The sequence below is a fragment of the Protomyctophum bolini genome (genome assembly GCF_963924005.1).
Source record: "Protomyctophum bolini genome assembly, chromosome: 15".
In the NCBI taxonomy this organism is placed as follows: Eukaryota; Metazoa; Chordata; class Actinopteri; order Myctophiformes; family Myctophidae; genus Protomyctophum; species Protomyctophum bolini.
This window is the reverse complement of record NC_137876.1, coordinates 34,882,298-34,903,259: the sequence shown is the minus strand read 5'-3', so window position 1 is coordinate 34,903,259 and position 20,962 is coordinate 34,882,298. Positions and strand designations below refer to the sequence as shown.

The following is a 20,962-nucleotide window of genomic DNA, read 5'->3' as shown; positions in this document are numbered from 1 at the left end:
ATATTACACGATATTTACAATATGGACAAATAATTACATGGAAGCATGCAGTCTTTATGCATTCCATGGCCGTGGCTACTGGCTATATACAAATTGATCCATACATGACACCACAGAGTCACAGATGGACACTCTTCTAGATGGTGCTGCCTCCTATTCCTAGAGCTGCGCTGTAAAAACAAGACGGGATCTAAAAACTGCATTGCTTCCATCTTGATCTTAGATCACAGACTTCATGTGGCCAGTCTATGATGGTATAGTACTATTTGGGCAAAGTTTTAGCCCAATCCGACTTCCTTTGACTTCCAGTATGCATGCAAAGTGTAACATCTATTGGTCCAGCAGACCAGCGGTGTCTGAGATTAGATGCGCACAGGCAGACAGAAAGACACACACAGACTGGGGGGGGTGTAGGGGGAGAGACATAATCTCCATGTGAAATAATGAGTGTACAATGAGGAGTCATACACAATCCCAATTTTGATGGACACATCTACTTACACTTACCATCGAGACCACGGTGACCACCTACCCGGAGGACTTGTCATTTGTGTCCAAATCATTCAAATACAATACACTGCTATAAGCCCATCCACTCCAGTCCACTCTGCCTCCCAGTAACAGTGTCCAGTCAGCAGTCAGGTCAGGCCCTAGTCTCTACTCAGTCAGAACCTACCTGTCAAATGGGGCTGGGTAGGTACAAATCAATGAGGATAAAACTAAATTACTTAAATAATTGCTTTAATAATCAAGTACCCCTATAACTTTGAGAGTGCACAAATGTTGAATGCACTGTGCACTCACTGTTATTGTTATAGACAAGTAAGGGTACTGAGTCGTCTGTCCTACACCGCACGGGGGCGCCCGTTTCTCGACACCCGGGTTTATTTAGTAGAAGAGTTGCTCTTCTTTCAAGACAGAGGAATGTCAGGGGCTCATATGTCAACATCCAGGATCCCTCCAGAGGCGTTTTCTAAATAACCCGATGGCCCTTTGATGACGCTTTAATCTTTGTTATCTCCGGGGGACAGCGTTTTTTTTTACACCGCAAAGATTGATAGACTACATTGTTGCTGCGGTGTTACTTAGCTATTTCAACGATGACAGAGTGAAAACATAACACAGCTCCCTCCCTTTACAGTCATTTTAAAAGAAAGCCGAGAGTCAGTTAGCTTAGCTTAAAGTGTGCCCGTGTCTGTCGGAGCAGTCTAATAAGGAAACACGGTGAAATCCATTGTTGACATGATGTTTCCACAATCAAGACACTCGGTAAGTCGAGCACTTTTGACTTGGTCCAGGTTGTAGACGAGTAAACCGAGTTCTAGCGACCCGGAGTTAGCTGTCTCTCTTCCACAGCAATGTTAGCACAACTTAGCACAGGCTAGCGTCTCGGTTCTATCTACTATCTGGCCATCAGGCAGCTCGCTTGCTGGTAGTTGACACGGAACACGCAAAAAATAAATAACCAATATACGATGTTATCTGTAACGGCAGCTAGCTAACGTTAATTGTGAGTAAACCCCACCCATCCATCCATCCATCCAATTTACAGTTAACAAACATGTTTGCTAACAATAGTTAACGACGTTAGCTTAGGTCAGCGTCATAAATGCATCGGGGCAAAGGGCATTCGTGCCCCTGAAAACAGGAAGGTGGCATCGCTGATGTTTTGTGCTAAAATTACTATACGTGCTATGTTAACGTTTGCTTTTTTGGAGTACACTTTTGTTTCAGACGATGGCAATTTAATTGCATCCATGTTTCATGAAATCACCCCACCTTGTAGACAAAGATCAACCCCCCCCCAACACACACACAAACCTCATTAAAATGGGGGAGAATGGAACGGGGTTGCAGTTTATTATGACTGAATTTCCTTTTAACGCATTTGTGTCACTGTCACCCAATAATAACTTGAGAAGGAATCCAACTGCCAGGACGCCTGTTAATGTGGTACAGAAAATACTGTATATCATACTGTAACTGTATGTATGTATTACGGTGTCCACTAGAGCTAGGTGTCCACTGCTGGTGGTGATGTCACCAATATCTGGTTTCAAAATATTTTAGGGGGCTGGCTAACAGAGTTTCATGGTATTCTGAGTCAGGAGTTTGCACTGTGCTTTGTAGAGCATGACATTTGTATATATCACAGCATTGCAGTTTTGCATTTTATGCGTACACTAAGGAAGCAGAGATTTGACCACTGTGTGAAGCACGGCACCTCTTTTTCGCTAGTCTCATAATCCCACTGCCCTTGTGCCACTTATTTAGAGAGTAATAAGGTTTAGGACACCAGATTAAACCCTGGATTACTGCATTGGTCTGGCAGTTATGAGTGTCGTTCATCTCTTTACCGAACCATGCTGATTCCATCCACTAAATACCTCTCACCTACTGTACGTTCAGCAGCACTTTAATCTAGCGTTGTGTAAACACTGCATTTCTTGAAAGAGCCCTGTGGATGGTTTTGCAGTGACAGAGTCGTTTCCTACTGGCCAAGACAAAAGCAATGCCTCTTAAAGAACACTCTGGTTGTTTAGATTAGTATTGATTGATTAAGGTACTTTTGACGCCCCCATCCCTACATTAGAAGATCTCGCTCTCCAATTCTGTATCCTCTGCCCACTCTCTGTTTCTACTACATCTTTGCTATCCTCTCAAAGGGTTAGTCTGCACTCTTGTTATTGTTACTAAACAAACCAAAATACACTCATGCCCTCATATTCAGCCTATACTATAGCATTACCTAAAACATTCATACCTATTCAGGCCTGTGCCATGCAAGGTTAGTTTTTCTTTGCTTTATTTGTGGGTAATTAGTTGGGATGGTAAAGTCATGTTCCAGGCCTATATAAGCAATGAGTCACAATAATCCACATATCATGGTTCCAATACCATATGCTGGGGGTTCTCTGGGAAAAGCTAGTGATATGCTTCTATGAACCAAGATTCTCGTGTGATGCCTATTTTTAGAGCCCGACCAATTCCAGAATTATGAGTCTGAATAACCAATCCCGATTTTGGGTAGGCCTACACAACTTTAAAGTATTTTTAGTATTTTCACTAAGAATGGCATGCTTGTCCTGGCTAAAATAGGGATGGCAGTCTGAAAGTGGTTAAAAATCGGGACACATTGGCTGCATAATTGCCTATACCGATGTCGTGGGGGAAAAAAATCGAATAATATATATATATATATATATATATTTGTGCGCTCAACTTCTATGCATCCGTGTTACAGCCAGATATCAGGCTATCGGCATGCCTGTGATGATTACATGACATTAAAATTGTTGTTTTTTCTATTCTTGTCCAGGCATCTTCTCAGTCCAGTCAGCCCCTCAAGTTCACCACCTCAGATTCCTGTGACCGCATCAAGGATGAGTTCCAGTTTCTCCAAGCACAGTACCACAGGTATTTATATTTACTGGCTTGTGTGGGCGTGTCGTGCATGCAAGCTCACACAAATGTAGAAAAACTAATCTTTATTTGAATAAAATTAACTATGCTGTTTTTGTTATCCGAATGTCAGATTTATACTTGGTTGCACAACACTAGCACAAAACTAAGTATAAATCACCCTTGAATGCCCTTAATCTAAGATTAAGCACATCAAAAAGTCATTTTTAATGGGCCTGCAATATGTAATCCTGTGTTAAGTTTATAAAGTCCAAAGTTGTATCAAGAAATGAGTCTTACACACAAGATGAAGATATTCGTAAAGGTAAAGTTTTGCTTGTCTTCTTTGGAATCAGTTTGAAGTTGGAGTGTGATAAATTGGCCAGTGAGAAGTCTGAGATGCAACGTCACTACATCATGGTGAGTGATATTATAGAGTACTTTATTGGTTTTATCCGTTTGCTACATGCAATATTGATAAAGTGTGTGTGTGTGTGTGTGTGTGTGTGTGTGTGTGTGTGTGTCTACTATCTGGAGCCAATCTCGCAAACTGCTGGAATAATCGGCACCACATTTCTTGCGCATGCTGCCAGTAGGCATACAGTGTGTTTTATATTTTAAATATTGAACTTGAATCTTATAATGGAATATTTAGGGCTCAGATCAGGCTGAAACCTGGCCCAAATTTGGAGTCATGCGTCATAGATTTGTCGTAGATGACAAGTCTGCATGTAAGCCACACCATACTACTGTATGTGGATCTTGATTTCCACGTGATTCATATGATTATTACTGTCCGAACCAGGTCTCACTTGAGAATGAATTTATTTTAAATCTCAATGAGATTACCTGTATTAAAATAAAGTTGAAATAAAATAAAAGAATCACACCCGTGTGAAGTGAGGGGCGCTAATATATTAAAGTCTAACTCATGTTGATTAGGTGATGTAATGTTGATGTAAAACAAACGGTGCCAACACAAACATTAAACGCCATTAACAATAAAGAGACAATATGACATAATGAGGCACATTATGACATACATTTTCCCTTCATAGCTTTTACAAAAAAAACTAAAACTAAAAAACTAAAGACAAACATTAAACCTCTATAGGAGGAGCTAGTGCTCCTCAAACATTACATATTACACTTACACAGTGAGGGGCACTCTTATCATACATCAGCCAATCAAATCATCATATTCCGTGCTACAAACACAGAATATGATGGCTAGCGCCCCTCAAAAATTGGATTTAGTTTTTCTCTTTGTACTCTCTTCAGAGTTAGGCTAAATTAACACTAAGGATTTGATTGTGTACCACGCAAACACTGATCTCATTTTCATACTTGGGAATGATAGAAGTGCTAATTCAAAGTATTAACATGTTGGAAAACAAGGTTTGTGTTTTAGCAGTGGTGGCAATTGTCTTGCTGTGGTATTCCACCACTGCTAAATGAATATGTGACTTTTGTCTTTTTCTCCCTGCGCTTACTCTAGTATTATGAGATGTCCTATGGGCTGAACATTGAAATGCACAAACAGGTAAACTATAATTACTGTTTCTTCTCTCATGTAGTCATGTTAATTGGTCTTGCCATCTGTTCCTTTCAAGATGTACACTAATGTTTCTGTCATTCAGTGTAAGTTGGGTTGGGCGATCACATAGACACTCATTGAGTCACCAAGAAACTAGCACAATTTCTATATTTAGGTGGGAGTAAAAAACCTGTTATGCCACAGGATAATGAATTGTCTTGCACCAAGATCTATAATGGTTGAAAAATTGATAAAAAATAATCTAGGTATTTGTCATTGCCCAAAGTTATCAAAATTATGGTCCGTGATCTTTCCCATCCAAGTCTGAAGTTGGATACCATGGGTAGATACAAATACACACAACAATCACCTTAAAATAAAATACCATTTGATCATCAAATTGTAGTCTACTGTTCTTAACATGTTCTGTCCGTTTTGCAGGCAGAAATAGTGAAGAGACTGAATGGGATCTGTGCCCAGGTGCTCCCCTACCTATCACAGGAGGTACATTTATTTTAGTCATTTTTGTAATTCATTCACAGTCATTTAGCTGTCACTGTTATCTACAGCAAATAACAGTGAGTGAGAAGGTAGACGTTTAGTGTTGTTCAAGGACACTTTGACATGTGACATAGACCACCTGCAACTGCATACACACTTATACCAGTAAGATTCCCTGAGGGCGGCGTGCACGCATCCACGCATATCAGATCAACATACGGAATTAATTCTGTACTGGCCATATATGGAGCGTGTCTTGAGTGTACAAGGTTTGATGAGGTCAGATCAACATAAGGAATGTCAGAACATTTCAGCTCCATATATGGAGATCTAAGGGTGGCAGCAGGGGCAGTGTCTTTAGTTTGCAGGGTTTCATGAGGTCTGGCCATATATGAAGCGTGTCTTGAGTGTACAGGGTTTGATGAGGGCCCAGGTAGGGCCGGGCCTTAAGTTTCGGGCCTGTTGAGAACTCGAGTTTTTGCCGGCTGGCAGGCGCGGCTGCTTTAATAACTTTGGGGCGGGCCCGTCTAGAGTTTGAATGGACAGGGATGTCAAAAGGGAGACATCGAAGAGGAAGGACGGGTGGAGACGGATCAACATAATTATGTAATGTCAGAACAGGTCAGCTCCATATATGGAGATGAAGCGTGATGTCACGAGGTATTTAGGTGTGACGTGACACACGGGAATTCAGGTTTTCATAGTAAATGCGACGCGCCAACCTATGGTCGCAACAGTACAGCAACATGTGATGTATCACCTATCTTGCCAAAGACTCCTGGAACCATGGAAGACATTGCACACAATACAACATAACATCTTTGATTTTGAGATTATTTCACAGCAGTGTGTGAGTGTGTTTCATTTTATGGTGTGTTCTTGTGTTCTAGCATCAACAGCAGGTTTTGGGTGCCATAGAGAGAGCCAAACAAGTCACACCCCCTGAGATGAATTCCATCATACGGGTAAGGTGGTGGTTTACATTTTGGCCAATGTTTTTAAATGTTACCAGACCTATCTGATCTTTAAAATGCAATTATAACAAAGCAAGGCACAATTACATTGAGCATGCGAGACCACCATATGGTCCTTTTGAAGGTATTTTATGTATTCTTAAATATTACATTTACATTTGACATTTACACCATAAACATGCACACATGTTTATATGTCCATGTGTGCTTTTCCCCCCTTTTTCCAGCAACAGCTACAGGTGCACCAGCTGTCCCAGCTCCAGGGCCTGGCTCTACCCATGACATCGTTGCCCCTGGGTTTCACCCCTCCCAGCATGCCCGCAGTGTCCTCCAGCTCCGGCCTGCTCTCCCTCTCTTCCATCCTGGCCAACCACTCCCATGCCCAGGCCCAACTGGCTAAGGAGGACAAGGCCAGAGAAGCGGCAGAAAGGGAGCAGAGAGAAGAGGACGGGGAGAAGTCAGATTAGTCCAAACTGAACGACTGGGAGGGAGGGATGTGGGTGGTGAGACAAGCAGAGGAGAAGGAGAGGTGGGGATGTTAGCTTAAAGTTGTGATGGATACAAGTCATGGTTTGCTCTCTGTAGAGGGGTGTGTGTGTGTGTGTGTGTGTGTGTGTGTGTGTGTCTGTCTGGGGTGGGGGTGTTAAGGGTGGAAAGTAATCATGATGACATCAAGTTGCACTGGGTGTTGAAATGATCTAGGGTAAATTGTTCCTTGAAGTGGTGTTTGGCAGGTGTGAAAGTGGAGGACCAGTTCAGGTGCTCGGATGATGAATGACTGCAAGAACGAGAGTGAGGGTGGGGGGTTGGTTTCCATCATAATTATGTAGAGGTAATAGACTCAGTTCAGGCTTCTAGAATTAAAATAGATGCTTATTTTAGTGTGAGCCACTGTTGTTAGGCTTGACTGAAATTTAGAGTGAGGCGTGAGCTTTAAGGTTGAATGTCAGCAGCAGTTTCTCTCAGCATGGTCCTGCCTCTTGAAGTGAAATCACATGTTCCTTGCGCTTTATTCACAAGCCCCGCACTTGATTTTGTTTTGGGTTTTTTGTACCAATAATCAATATATAAAATCAGTTTGTATATGATTATTATTACTTTTTTTGTCCAGTGTCTTTTGTCTGGCCTCTCCTCCTGTACCAGTGGTACTTGCTGGTGGCTAAATGCAATGAGGAGTATTAGCCCATGCAATTCAACTCGTATCTCTTTTCCCCACTTTCTCCATCTTTGTTTAGTAAAGTATACTAGCTCCATCAACTCCTTTCTCTCAATATCTCAAATTAATTTTGTAACTATGAAATGGGACATGCTGTAAACAAATCCCTCATCAAATCCATTTAGACTAAAGTTTGCCCTCTAGTGTTGATTTTTATTCATATCCCAATCTAACTTCAGTTCAACTATGATGTACCTCAATCCTATGTCAGTGGGGAAACCTTTTTTTCTTCCCCATTGTGATACCATAGCAAGGAAAAAAAGCATAGTATTCCAAGGTGCATTTCTGTTAATTTCTGTTAATTTGTGTTTGATTTAAGAGAGTTGCCCACCCAATATGATGTGGTCCTCAAATGTAATTGTTAAACATTTTGGAAATGTAATTACTTTTTTCTTATTCCTTGAATTTAACAACAGGCTAATTAAACATTGGAAATGTTTGTGTGCATGCTGGAATGAATGTAATGGTGGGAAAAAAGGCACCATTTGTATTTTCCAAATCCCCTACTCCTGCCCTTACCCTGTACCTTTCCAGTGTAACTGATCAAGATAAACTTGAATAGGACCTGTCTTAAAAATAGAGATGGATATAAAAGATGGACGGCCATGTTATTTTCTTTCTTTCTCAATTTCTTTTTTCTGAGTACCGGTACTCTATTCCTGTAAGTTATAGTACTTTTGTTCGTACTATCGATCAGCCTGTCTTTCCTATCATTGGTTTAACTTGTTTGTGTCAAGGGAAGTTCCTTCCTCTCACTGTCCCCTGGTTTTGATGAAATACAGGTTCCATAGGTGACTTGCTAAAGCTCTATAAGCAACGGCAAACACATGGGTTCCTCAATTAAGGCAGGCTTCGTTCATGAAAGGTTCTTGCACCCATATATACTATATAACTTAATCCAAATAACATGATTAATGACAGAATATATATATATATATATATATACAGTATCTTGTTGCCAGTTGGTGCAAGAAGATATGTAGATTTGTGACATACACAGTACTGTACCAGAAAAGAAAATCCGTTACTGTAATTATCTGAGGTGTTAATTCTATAGATGAAATTTAGTTTTTATCTTTTTATGATTATAGTTCGTTTTGAAATTGCAATGGGCAAATTAAAAAAAGAAAGAAAAACATTTTTTCTAGTTTTGTTTTGTAAATGGCATCCAGCTTGTGAGCAGCAGATGGCAGTAACATGCTTTTCATCCACTAAACCACTTGGTCCTGTTATACTGTCATAACCAAAAGCTGTAGTACCTAAAAGAAAGGTGCATGTATGCCTGTTCCATTATGAGTGTTTAACCTTCATGCATCCAATGCATTCTGTCTGTCTTTGTCGACTGTGTTAGTGATTGTCAGGCTGATAGTTGCTCGGTATATTCCACTGTAATTTGAGTGCTCTACAGAGCGTTAGCAACCCACCTGTATGTCTAATGAGTGTGTCATGTTGGATTGTGAGATGAGAGTTCCTCCATTAACTTCAAAAAGCACTTAGGCTGTGTCTCAATACTCACCAGTTCTTCTGGCTTTCTTTCCTTCTGTGCTAGCTGTCGAATGATACTTTTATTTTTTGTCTCTCAAAAACTGGAAACCAGGCTCAACAAAATGAAATGGTGACTTATAATTGTGTCATTGAGAAGGAACATTAGGCTATAAGGCTTTATTAGTGCATGTTGAGTGCTGGGTGTTTTGATTTATTTGTTGTTCCTCACTTTGTCTTAACTTTAAGTTTGGTTTTGGAGCAATTCCTGACTATTTGATCTAAAAAAAAAAAAAGGTCTGCCAGAAGTAGGAGTATTAGTATGATTTGAAAAGTCGGAGAAAGCAGAGCTATGTTGGGTAATTGAGATGCACTCCACTACGTGCTGAAGCTTTTCTCTTTATTTAACTTGACAAAACTCAGACACATGAATGGTATGTTTTACCTTTTTCCTCTTTTTTTGTGAAGGGCCAATTTATATACATATGAATATATCAATATACATATAATTTTTTTAAAGCATTTTTGTATGTTTCAAGGCTGCTTTTTAATGTGTGTATGTATGTATGGCAAGTGTCATGGAAAACTTTGATGTTGTGTGTGCATTACTTGCCTATTGTAAGAAAGGCACTATATTGACACCCCCGCCCCCTCCCCGCCCCTTTCTGTCTGTAACAAAGAAGTGGTAACAACCTTTTTTTTGGCGCTTTGTAAATGTCATTTGTCATTTTTTTTAAACTATTTTTTGTGTGCGAAACTTCAAACATGAACTTGTTTATAATGTATGTTTATGGAAATTACACCACAGCCTCGTTTGGAAAAAGATAAAAGACAGTGGCAAAAAAACAACTAAAATGTGTACTCAAAGAGAATAAGAATGAACCATTCAGCAGTAAGGAAGCGTCTCTTGGTGCCTTACAAATAAAAGACCTGGTGGAAAATACTGTTTCTCTTTTTCAGTGGTGTATTGTGTGGAAGTAAAGCTTTGGCTGTATATGGTACACCATGACTATACAGTGGCCTGGATGTCCATAACCCAATAACTTGTACACAGTGAGCAAAATATATATTGCCAAATGCATTATAGCGCGCCGTTTTTCATCATTTTTGAGGATTTGAAAAAAATGACGAAATGACAAAAACGATGGGTTATAGCCCATGTTTTTTGAAATTTTGAAAAAAAAAGTTAGCCTCGTTTCTCATCATTTTGGACCATGGGCTATAGCCCATATCGTACGGCATACTATAGCGCGCCGTTTTTCATCATTTTTGAGGATTTGAAAAAAATGACAAAATGACAAAAACGATGGGTTATAGCCCATGTTTTTGAAATTTTGAAAAAAAAAGTTAGCCTCGTTTCTCATCATTTTGGACCATGGGCTATAGCCCATATCGTACGGCATACTATAGTGTGCCGTTTTTCATCATTTTTGAGGATTTGAAAAAAATGACAAAATGACAAAAACGATGGGTTATAGCCCATGTTTTTTGAAATTTTGAAAAAAAAAGTTAGCCTCGTTTCTCATCATTTTGGACCATGGGCTATAGCCCATATCGTACGGCATATTATAGCGCGCCGTTTTTCATCATTTTTGAGGATTTGAAAAAATTACAAAATTACAAAAACGATGGGTTATAGCCCATGTTTTTTGAAATTTTGAAAAAAAATGTTAGCTTCGTTTCTCATCATTTTGGACCATGGGCTATAGCCCATATCGTACGGCATACTATAGCGCGCCGTTTTTCATCATTTTTGAGGATTTGAAAAAAATGACGAAATGACAAAAACGATGGGTTATAGCCCATGTTTTTGAAATTTTGAAAAAAAAAGTTAGCCTCGTTTCTCATCATTTTGGACCATGGGCTATAGCCCATATCGTACGGCATACTATAGCGCGCCGTTTTTCATCATTTTTGAGGATTTGAAAAAATTACAAAATGACAAAAACGATGGGTTATAGCCCATGTTTTTTGAAATTTTGGAAAAAAAAGTTAGCCTCGTTTCTCATCATTTTGGACCATGGGCTATAGCCCATATCGTACGGCATACTATAGCGCGCCGTTTTTCATCATTTTTGAGGATTTGAAAAAAATGACGAAATGACAAAAACGATGGGTTATAGCCCATGTTTTTGAAATTTTGGAAAAAAAAGTTAGCCTCGTTTCTCATCATTTTGGACCATGGGCTATAGCCCATATCGTACGGCATACTATAGTGTGCCGTTTTTAATCATTTTTGAGGATTTGAAAAAAATGACGAAATGACAAAAACGATGGGTTATAGCCCATGTTTTTGAAATTTTGGAAAAAAAAGTTATCCTCGTTTCTCATCATTTTGGACCATGGGCTATAGCCCATATCGTACGGCATACTATAGCGCGCCGTTTTTCATCATTTTTGAGGATTTGAAAAAAATGACGAAATGACAAAAACGATGGGTTATAGCCCATGTTTTTGAAATTTTGAAAAAAAAAGTTAGCCTCGTTTCTCATCATTTTGGACCATGGGCTATAGCCCATATCGTACGGCATACTATAGCGCGCCGTTTTTCATCATTTTTGAGGATTTGAAAAAAATTACAAAATGACAAAAACGATGGGTTATAGCCCATGTTTTTTGAAATTTTGAAAAAAAAAGTTAGCCTCGTTTCTCATCATTTTGGACCATGGGCTATAGCCCATATCGTACGGCATACTATAGCGCGCCGTTTTTCATCATTTTTGAGGATTTGAAAAAAATGACGAAATGACAAAAACGATGGGTTATAGCCCATGTTTTTGAAATTTTGGAAAAAAAAGTTAGCCTCGTTTCTCATCATTTTGGACCATGGGCTATAGCCCATATCGTACGGCATACTATAGTGTGCCGTTTTTAATCATTTTTGAGGATTTGAAAAAAATGACGAAATGACAAAAACGATGGGTTATAGCCCATGTTTTTGAAATTTTGAAAAAAAAAGTTATCCTCGTTTCTCATCATTTTGGACCATGGGCTATAGCCCATATCGTACGGCATACTATAGCGCGCCGTTTTTCATCATTTTTGAGGATTTGAAAAAAATGACGAAATGACAAAAACGATGGGTTATAGCCCATGTTTTTTGAAATTTTGAAAAAAAAGTTAGCCTCGTTTCTCATCATTTTGGACCATGGGCTATAGCCCATATCGTACGGCATACTATAGCGCGCCGTTTTTCATCATTTTTGAGGATTCGAAAAAAATGACGAAATTACAAAAACAATGGGTTATAGCCCATGTTTTTTAAATTTTGGAAAAAAAAGTTAGCCTCGTTTCTCATCATTTCGGACCATGGGCTATAGCCCATATCGTACGGCATACTATAGCGTGCCGTTTTTCATCATTTTTGAGGATTTGAAAAAAATGACGAAATGACAAAAACGATGGGTTATAGCCCATGTTTTTTGAAATTTTGAAAAAAAAAGTTAGCCTTGTTTCTCATCATTTTGGACCATGGGCTATAGCCCATATCGTACGGCATACTATAGCGCGCCGTTTTTCATCATTTTTGAGGATTTGAAAAAAATGACGAAATGACAAAAAACGATGGGTTATAGCCCATGTTTTTGAAATTTTGAAAAAAAAAGTTAGCCTCGTTTCTCATCATTTTGGACCATGGGCTATAGCCCATATCGTACGGCATACTATAACGCGCCGTTTTTCATCATTTTTGAGGATTTGAAAAAAATGACGAAATGACAAAAACGATGGGTTATAGCCCATGTTTTTGAAATTTTGAAAAAAAAAGTTAGCCTCGTTTCTCATCATTTTGGACCATGGCGCCCATATCGTACGGCATACTATAGCGCGCCGTTTTTCATCATTTTTGAGGATTTGAAAAAAATGACGAAATGACAAAAACGATGGGTTATAGCCCATGTTTTTTGAAATTTTGAAAAAAAATGTTAGCTTCGTTTCTCATCATTTTGGACCATGGGCTATAGCCCATATCGTACGGCATACTATAGCGCGCCGTTTTTCATCATTTTTGAGGATTTGAAAAAAATGACGAAATGACAAAAACGATGGGTTATAGCCCATGTTTTTGAAATTTTGAAAAAAAAAAGTTAGCCTCGTTTCTCATCATTTTGGACCATGGGCTATAGCCCATATCGTACGGCATACTATAGCGCGCCGTTTTTCATCATTTTTGAGGATTTGAAAAAATTACAAAATGACAAAAACGATGGGTTATAGCCCATGTTTTTTGAAATTTTGAAAAAGAAAGTTAGCCTCGTTTCTCATCATTTTGGACCATGGGCTATAGCCCATATCGTACGGCATACTATAGCGCGCCGTTTTTCATCATTTTTGAGGATTTGAAAAAAATGACGAAATGACAAAAACGATGGGTTATAGCCCATGTTTTTGAAATTTTGAAAAAAAAAGTTAGCCTCGTTTCTCATCATTTTGGACCATGGGCTATAGCCCATATCGTATGGCATACTATAGCGCGCCGTTTTTCATCATTTTTGAGGATTTGAAAAAATTACAAAATGACAAAAACGATGGGTTATAGCCCATGTTTTTTGAAATGTTGAAAAAAAAAGTTAGCCTCGTTTCTCATCATTTTGGACCATGGGCTATAGCCCATATCGTACGGCATACTATAGCGCGCCGTTTTTCATCATTTTTGAGGATTTGAAAAAAATGACGAAATGACAAAAACGATGGGTTATAGCCCATGTTTTTGAAATTTTGAAAAAAAAAGTTAGCCTCGTTTCTCATCATTTTGGACCATGGGCTATAGCCCATATCGTACGGCATACTATAGCGCGCCGTTTTTCATCATTTTTGAGGATTTGAAAAAATTACAAAATGACAAAAACGATGGGTTATAGCCCATGTTTTTTGAAATTTTGAAAAAAAAAGTTAGCCTCGTTTCTCATCATTTTGGACCATGGGCTATAGCCCATATCGTACGGCATACTATAGCGCGCCGTTTTTCATCATTTTTGAGGATTTGAAAAAAATGACGAAATGACAAAAACGATGGGTTATAGCCCATGTTTTTTGAAATTTTGAAAAAAAAAGTTAGCCTCGTTTCTCATCATTTTGGACCATGGGCTATAGCCCATATCGTACGGCATACTATAGCGCGCCGTTTTTCATCATTTTTGAGGATTTAAAAAAAATGACGAAATGACAAAAACGATGGGTTATAGCCCATGTTTTTGAAATTTTGGGAAAAAAAGTTAGCCTCGTTTCTCATCATTTTGGACCATGGGCTATAGCCCATATCGTACGGCATACTATAGTGTGCCGTTTTTAATCATTTTTGAGGATTTGAAAAAAATGACGAAATGACAAAAACGATGGGTTATAGCCCATGTTTTTGAAATTTTGAAAAAAAAAGTTATCCTCGTTTCTCATCATTTTGGACCATGGGCTATAGCCCATATCGTACGGCATACTATAGCGCGCCGTTTTTCATCATTTTTGAGGATTTGAAAAAAATGACGAAATGACAAAAACGATGGGTTATAGCCCATGTTTTTGAAATTTTGGAAAAAAAAGTTAGCCTCGTTTCTCATCATTTTGGACCATGGGCTATAGCCCATATCGTACGGCATACTATAGTGTGCCGTTTTTAATCATTTTTGAGGATTTGAAAAAAATGACGAAATGACAAAAACGATGGGTTATAGCCCATGTTTTTGAAATTTTGAAAAAAAAAGTTATCCTCGTTTCTCATCATTTTGGACCATGGGCTATAGCCCATATCGTACGGCATACTATAGCGCGCCGTTTTTCATCATTTTTGAGGATTTGAAAAAAATGACGAAATGACAAAAACGATGGGTTATAGCCCATGTTTTTTGAAATTTTGAAAAAAAAGTTAGCCTCGTTTCTCATCATTTTGGACCATGGGCTATAGCCCATATCGTACGGCATACTATAGCGCGCCGTTTTTCATCATTTTTGAGGATTTGAAAAAAATGACGAAATTACAAAAACAATGGGGGTTATAGCCCATGTTTTTGAAATTTTGGAAGAAAAAGTTAGCCTCGTTTCTCATCATTTTGGACCATGGGCTATAGCCCATATCGTACGGCATACTATAGCGTGCCGTTTTTCATCATTTTTGAGGATTTGAAAAAAATGACGAAATGACAAAAACGATGGGTTATAGCCCATGTTTTTTGAAATTTTGAAAAAAAAAGTTAGCCTTGTTTCTCCTCATTTTGGACCATGGGCTATAGCCCATATCGTACGGCATACTATAGCGCGCCGTTTTTCATCATTTTTGAGGATTTGAAAAAAATGACGAAATGACAAAAAACGATGGGTTATAGCCCATGTTTTTGAAATTTTGAAAAAAAAAGTTAGCCTCGTTTCTCATCATTTTGGACCATGGGCTATAGCCCATATCGTACGGCATACTATAGCGCGCCGTTTTTCATCATTTTTGAGGATTTGAAAAAAATGACGAAATGACAAAAACGATGGGTTATAGCCCATGTTTTTGAAATTTTGAAAAAAAAAGTTAGCCTCGTTTCTCATCATTTTGGACCATGGGCTATAGCCCATATCGTACGGCATACTATAGCGCGCCGTTTTTCATCATTTTTGAGGATTTGAAAAAAATGACGAAATGACAAAAACGATGGGTTATAGCCCATGTTTTTGAAATTTTGAAAAAAAAAGTTAGCCTCGTTTCTCATCATTTTGGACCATGGGCTATAGCCCATATCGTACGGCATACTATAGCGCGCCGTTTTTCATCATTTTTGAGGATTTGAAAAAATTACAAAATGACAAAAACGATGGGTTATAGCCCATGTTTTTTGAAATTTTGAAAAAAAAAGTTAGCCTCGTTTCTCATCATTTTGGACCATGGGCTATAGCCCATATCGTACGGCATACTATAGCGCGCCGTTTTTCATCATTTTTGAGGATTTGAAAAAAATGACGAAATGACAAAAACGATGGGTTATAGCCCATGTTTTTTGAAATTTTGAAAAAAAAAGTTAGCCTCGTTTCTCATCATTTTGGACCATGGGCTATAGCCCATATCGTACGGCATACTATAGCGCGCCGTTTTTCATCATTTTTGAGGATTTTAAAAAAATGACGAAATGACAAAAACGATGGGTTATAGCCCATGTTTTTGAAATTTTGGGAAAAAAAGTTAGCCTCGTTTCTCATCATTTTGGACCATGGGCTATAGCCCATATCGTACGGCATACTATAGTGTGCCGTTTTTAATCATTTTTGAGGATTTGAAAAAAATGACGAAATGACAAAAACGATGGGTTATAGCCCATGTTTTTGAAATTTTGAAAAAAAAAGTTATCCTCGTTTCTCATCATTTTGGACCATGGGCTATAGCCCATATCGTACGGCATACTATAGCGCGCCGTTTTTCATCATTTTTGAGGATTTGAAAAAAATGACGAAATGACAAAAACGATGGGTTATAGCCCATGTTTTTTGAAATTTTGAAAAAAAAGTTAGCCTCGTTTCTCATCATTTTGGACCATGGGCTATAGCCCATATCGTACGGCATACTATAGCGCGCCGTTTTTCATCATTTTTGAGGATTTGAAAAAAATGACGAAATTACAAAAACAATGGGTTATAGCCCATGTTTTTGAAATTTTGGAAAAAAAAGTTAGCCTCGTTTCTCATCATTTTGGACCATGGGCTATAGCCCATATCGTACGGCATACTATAGCGTGCCGTTTTTCATCATTTTTGAGGATTTGAAAAAAATGACGAAATGACAAAAACGATGGGTTATAGCCCATGTTTTTTGAAATTTTGAAAAAAAAAGTTAGCCTTGTTTCTCATCATTTTGGACCATGGGCTATAGCCCATATCGTACGGCATACTATAGCGCGCCGTTTTTCATCATTTTTGAGGATTTGAAAAAAATGACGAAATGACAAAAAACGATGGGTTATAGCCCATGTTTTTGAAATTTTGAAAAAAAAAGTTAGCCTCGTTTCTCATCATTTTGGACCATGGGCTATAGCCCATATCGTACGGCATACTATAGCGCGCCGTTTTTCATCATTTTTGAGGATTTGAAAAAAATGACGAAATGACAAAAACGATGGGTTATAGCCCATGTTTTTGAAATTTTGAAAAAAAAAGTTAGCCTCGTTTCTCATCATTTTGGACCATGGCGCCCATATCGTACGGCATACTATAGCGCGCCGTTTTTCATCATTTTTGAGGATTTGAAAAAAATGACGAAATGACAAAAACGATGGGTTATAGCCCATGTTTTTGAAATTTTGAAAAAAAAAGTTAGCCTCGTTTCTCATCATTTTGGACCATGGGCTATAGCCCATATCGTACGGCATACTATAGCGCGCCGTTTTTCATCATTTTTGAGGATTTGAAAAAATTACAAAATGACAAAAACGATGGGTTATAGCCCATGTTTTTTGAAATTTTGAAAAAAAAAGTTAGCCTCGTTTCTCATCATTTTGGACCATGGGCTATAGCCCATATCGTACGGCATACTATAGCGCGCCGTTTTTCATCATTTTTGAGGATTTGAAAAAAATGACGAAATGACAAAAACGATGGGTTATAGCCCATGTTTTTTGAAATTTTGAAAAAAAAAGTTAGCCTCGTTTCTCATCATTTTGGACCATGGGCTATAGCCCATATCGTACGGCATACTATAGCGCGCCGTTTTTCATCATTTTTGAGGATTTTAAAAAAATGACGAAATGACAAAAACGATGGGTTATAGCCCATGTTTTTGAAATTTTGGGAAAAAAAGTTAGCCTCGTTTCTCATCATTTTGGACCATGGGCTATAGCCCATATCGTACGGCATACTATAGTGTGCCGTTTTTAATCATTTTTGAGGATTTGAAAAAAATGACGAAATGACAAAAACGATGGGTTATAGCCCATGTTTTTGAAATTTTGAAAAAAAAAGTTATCCTCGTTTCTCATCATTTTGGACCATGGGCTATAGCCCATATCGTACGGCATACTATAGCGCGCCGTTTTTCATCATTTTTGAGGATTTGAAAAAAATGACGAAATGACAAAAACGATGGGTTATAGCCCATGTTTTTTGAAATTTTGAAAAAAAAGTTAGCCTCGTTTCTCATCATTTTGGACCATGGGCTATAGCCCATATCGTACGGCATACTATAGCGCGCCGTTTTTCATCATTTTTGAGGATTTGAAAAAAATGACGAAATTACAAAAACAATGGGTTATAGCCCATGTTTTTGAAATTTTGGAAAAAAAAGTTAGCCTCGTTTCTCATCATTTTGGACCATGGGCTATAGCCCATATCGTACGGCATACTATAGCGTGCCGTTTTTCATCATTTTTGAGGATTTGAAAAAAATGACGAAATGACAAAAACGATGGGTTATAGCCCATGTTTTTTGAAATTTTGAAAAAAAAAGTTAGCCTTGTTTCTCATCATTTTGGACCATGGGCTATAGCCCATATCGTACGGCATACTATAGCGCGCCGTTTTTCATCATTTTTGAGGATTTGAAAAAAATGACGAAATGACAAAAAACGATGGGTTATAGCCCATGTTTTTGAAATTTTGAAAAAAAAAGTTAGCCTCGTTTCTCATCATTTTGGACCATGGGCTATAGCCCATATCGTACGGCATACTATAGCGCGCCGTTTTTCATCATTTTTGAGGATTTGAAAAAAATGACGAAATGACAAAAACGATGGGTTATAGCCCATGTTTTTGAAATTTTGAAAAAAAAAGTTAGCCTCGTTTCTCATCATTTTGGACCATGGCGCCCATATCGTACGGCATACTATAGCGCGCCGTTTTTCATCATTTTTGAGGATTTGAAAAAAATGACGAAATGACAAAAACGATGGGTTATAGCCCATGTTTTTTGAAATTTTGAAAAAAAATGTTAGCTTCGTTTCTCATCATTTTGGACCATGGGCTATAGCCCATATCGTACGGCATACTATAGCGCGCCGTTTTTCATCATTTTTGAGGATTTGAAAAAAATGACGAAATGACAAAAACGATGGGTTATAGCCCATGTTTTTGAAATTTTGAAAAAAAAAGTTAGCCTCGTTTCTCATCATTTTGGACCATGGGCTATAGCCCATATCGTACGGCATACTATAGCGCGCCGTTTTTCATCATTTTTGAGGATTTGAAAAAATTACAAAATGACAAAAACGATGGGTTATAGCCCATGTTTTTTGAAATTTTGAAAAAGAAAGTTAGCCTCGTTTCTCATCATTTTGGACCATGGGCTATAGCCCATATCGTACGGCATACTATAGCGCGCCGTTTTTCATCATTTTTGAGGATTTGAAAAAAATGACGAAATGACAAAAACGATGGGTTATAGCCCATGTTTTTGAAATTTTGAAAAAAAAAGTTAGCCTCGTTTCTCATCATTTTGGACCATGGGCTATAGCCCATATCGTATGGCATACTATAGCGCGCCGTTTTTCATCATTTTTGAGGATTTGAAAAAATTACAAAATGACAAAAACGATGGGTTATAGCCCATGTTTTTGAAATTTTGAAATAAAAAGTTAGCCTCGTTTCTCATCATTTTGGACCATGGGCTATAGCCCATATCGTACGGCATACTATAGCGCGCCGTTTTTCATCATTTTTGAGGATTTGAAAAAAATGACGAAATGACAAAAAACGATGGGTTATAGCCCATGTTTTTTGAAATTTTGAAAAAAAAAGTTAGCCTCGTTTCTCATCATTTTGGACCATGGCGCCCATATCGTACGGCATACTATAGCGCGCCGTTTTTCATCATTTTTGAGGATTTGAAAAAAATGACGAAATGACAAAAACGATGGGTTATAGCCCATGTTTTTTGAAATTTTGAAAAAAAATGTTAGCTTCGTTTCTCATCATTTTGGACCATGGGCTATAGCCCATATCGTACGGCATACTATAGCGCGCCGTTTTTCATCATTTTTGAGGATTTGAAAAAAATGACGAAATGACAAAAACGATGGGTTATAGCCCATGTTTTTGAAATTTTGAAAAAAAAAGTTAGCCTCGTTTCTCATCATTTTGGACCATGGGCTATAGCCCATATCGTACGGCATACTATAGCGCGCCGTTTTTCATCATTTTTGAGGATTTGAAAAAATTACAAAATGACAAAAACGATGGGTTATAGCCCATGTTTTTTGAAATTTTGAAAAAGAAAGTTAGCCTCGTTTCTCATCATTTTGGACCATGGGCTATAGCCCATATCGTACGGCATACTATAGCGCGCCGTTTTTCATCATTTTTGAGGATTTGAAAAAAATGACGAAATGACAAAAACGATGGGTTATAGCCCATGTTTTTGAAATTTTGAAAAAAAAAGTTAGCCTCGTTTCTCATCATTTTGGACCATGGGCTATAGCCCATATCGTATGGCATACTATAGCGCGCCGTTTTTCATCATTTTTGAGGATTTGAAAAAATTACAAAATGACAAAAACGATGGGTTATAGCCCATGTTTTTTGAAATGTTGAAAAAAAAAGTTAGCCTCGTTTCTCATCATTTTGGACCATGGGCTATAGCCCATATCGTACGGCATACTATAGCGCGCCGTTTTTCATCATTTTTGAGGATTTGAAAAAAATGACGAAATGACAAAAACGATGGGTTATAGCCCATGTTTTTGAAATTTTGAAAAAAAAAGTTAGCCTCGTTTCTCATCATTTTGGACCATGGGCTATAGCCCATATCGTACGGCATACTATAGCGCGCCGTTTTTCATCATTTTTGAGGATTTGAAAAAATTACAAAATGACAAAAACGATGGGTTATAGCCCATGTTTTTTGAAATTTTGAAAAAAAAAGTTAGCCTCGTTTCTCATCATTTTGGACCATGGGCTATA

At 38.1% G+C, this 20,962-nt stretch overlaps 1 protein-coding gene across 1 annotated transcript; it reads left to right on the top strand.

Moving 5' to 3' along the window:
* The first annotated feature begins 939 nt into the window (after nucleotides 1-939).
* Nucleotides 940-10,058, top strand: LOC308330104 (TLE family member 5-like). Its single transcript, XM_080784795.1, has 7 exons — nucleotides 940-1,269; nucleotides 3,320-3,417; nucleotides 3,759-3,822; nucleotides 4,901-4,945; nucleotides 5,381-5,443; nucleotides 6,331-6,405; nucleotides 6,642-10,058. The coding sequence occupies exons 1-7, from the start codon at nucleotides 1,243-1,245 to the stop codon at nucleotides 6,879-6,881; spliced, it is 612 nt and encodes a 203-aa protein (XP_080640921.1). The 5' UTR covers nucleotides 940-1,242; the 3' UTR covers nucleotides 6,882-10,058.
* Nucleotides 10,059-20,962: the final 10,904 nt, after the last annotated feature.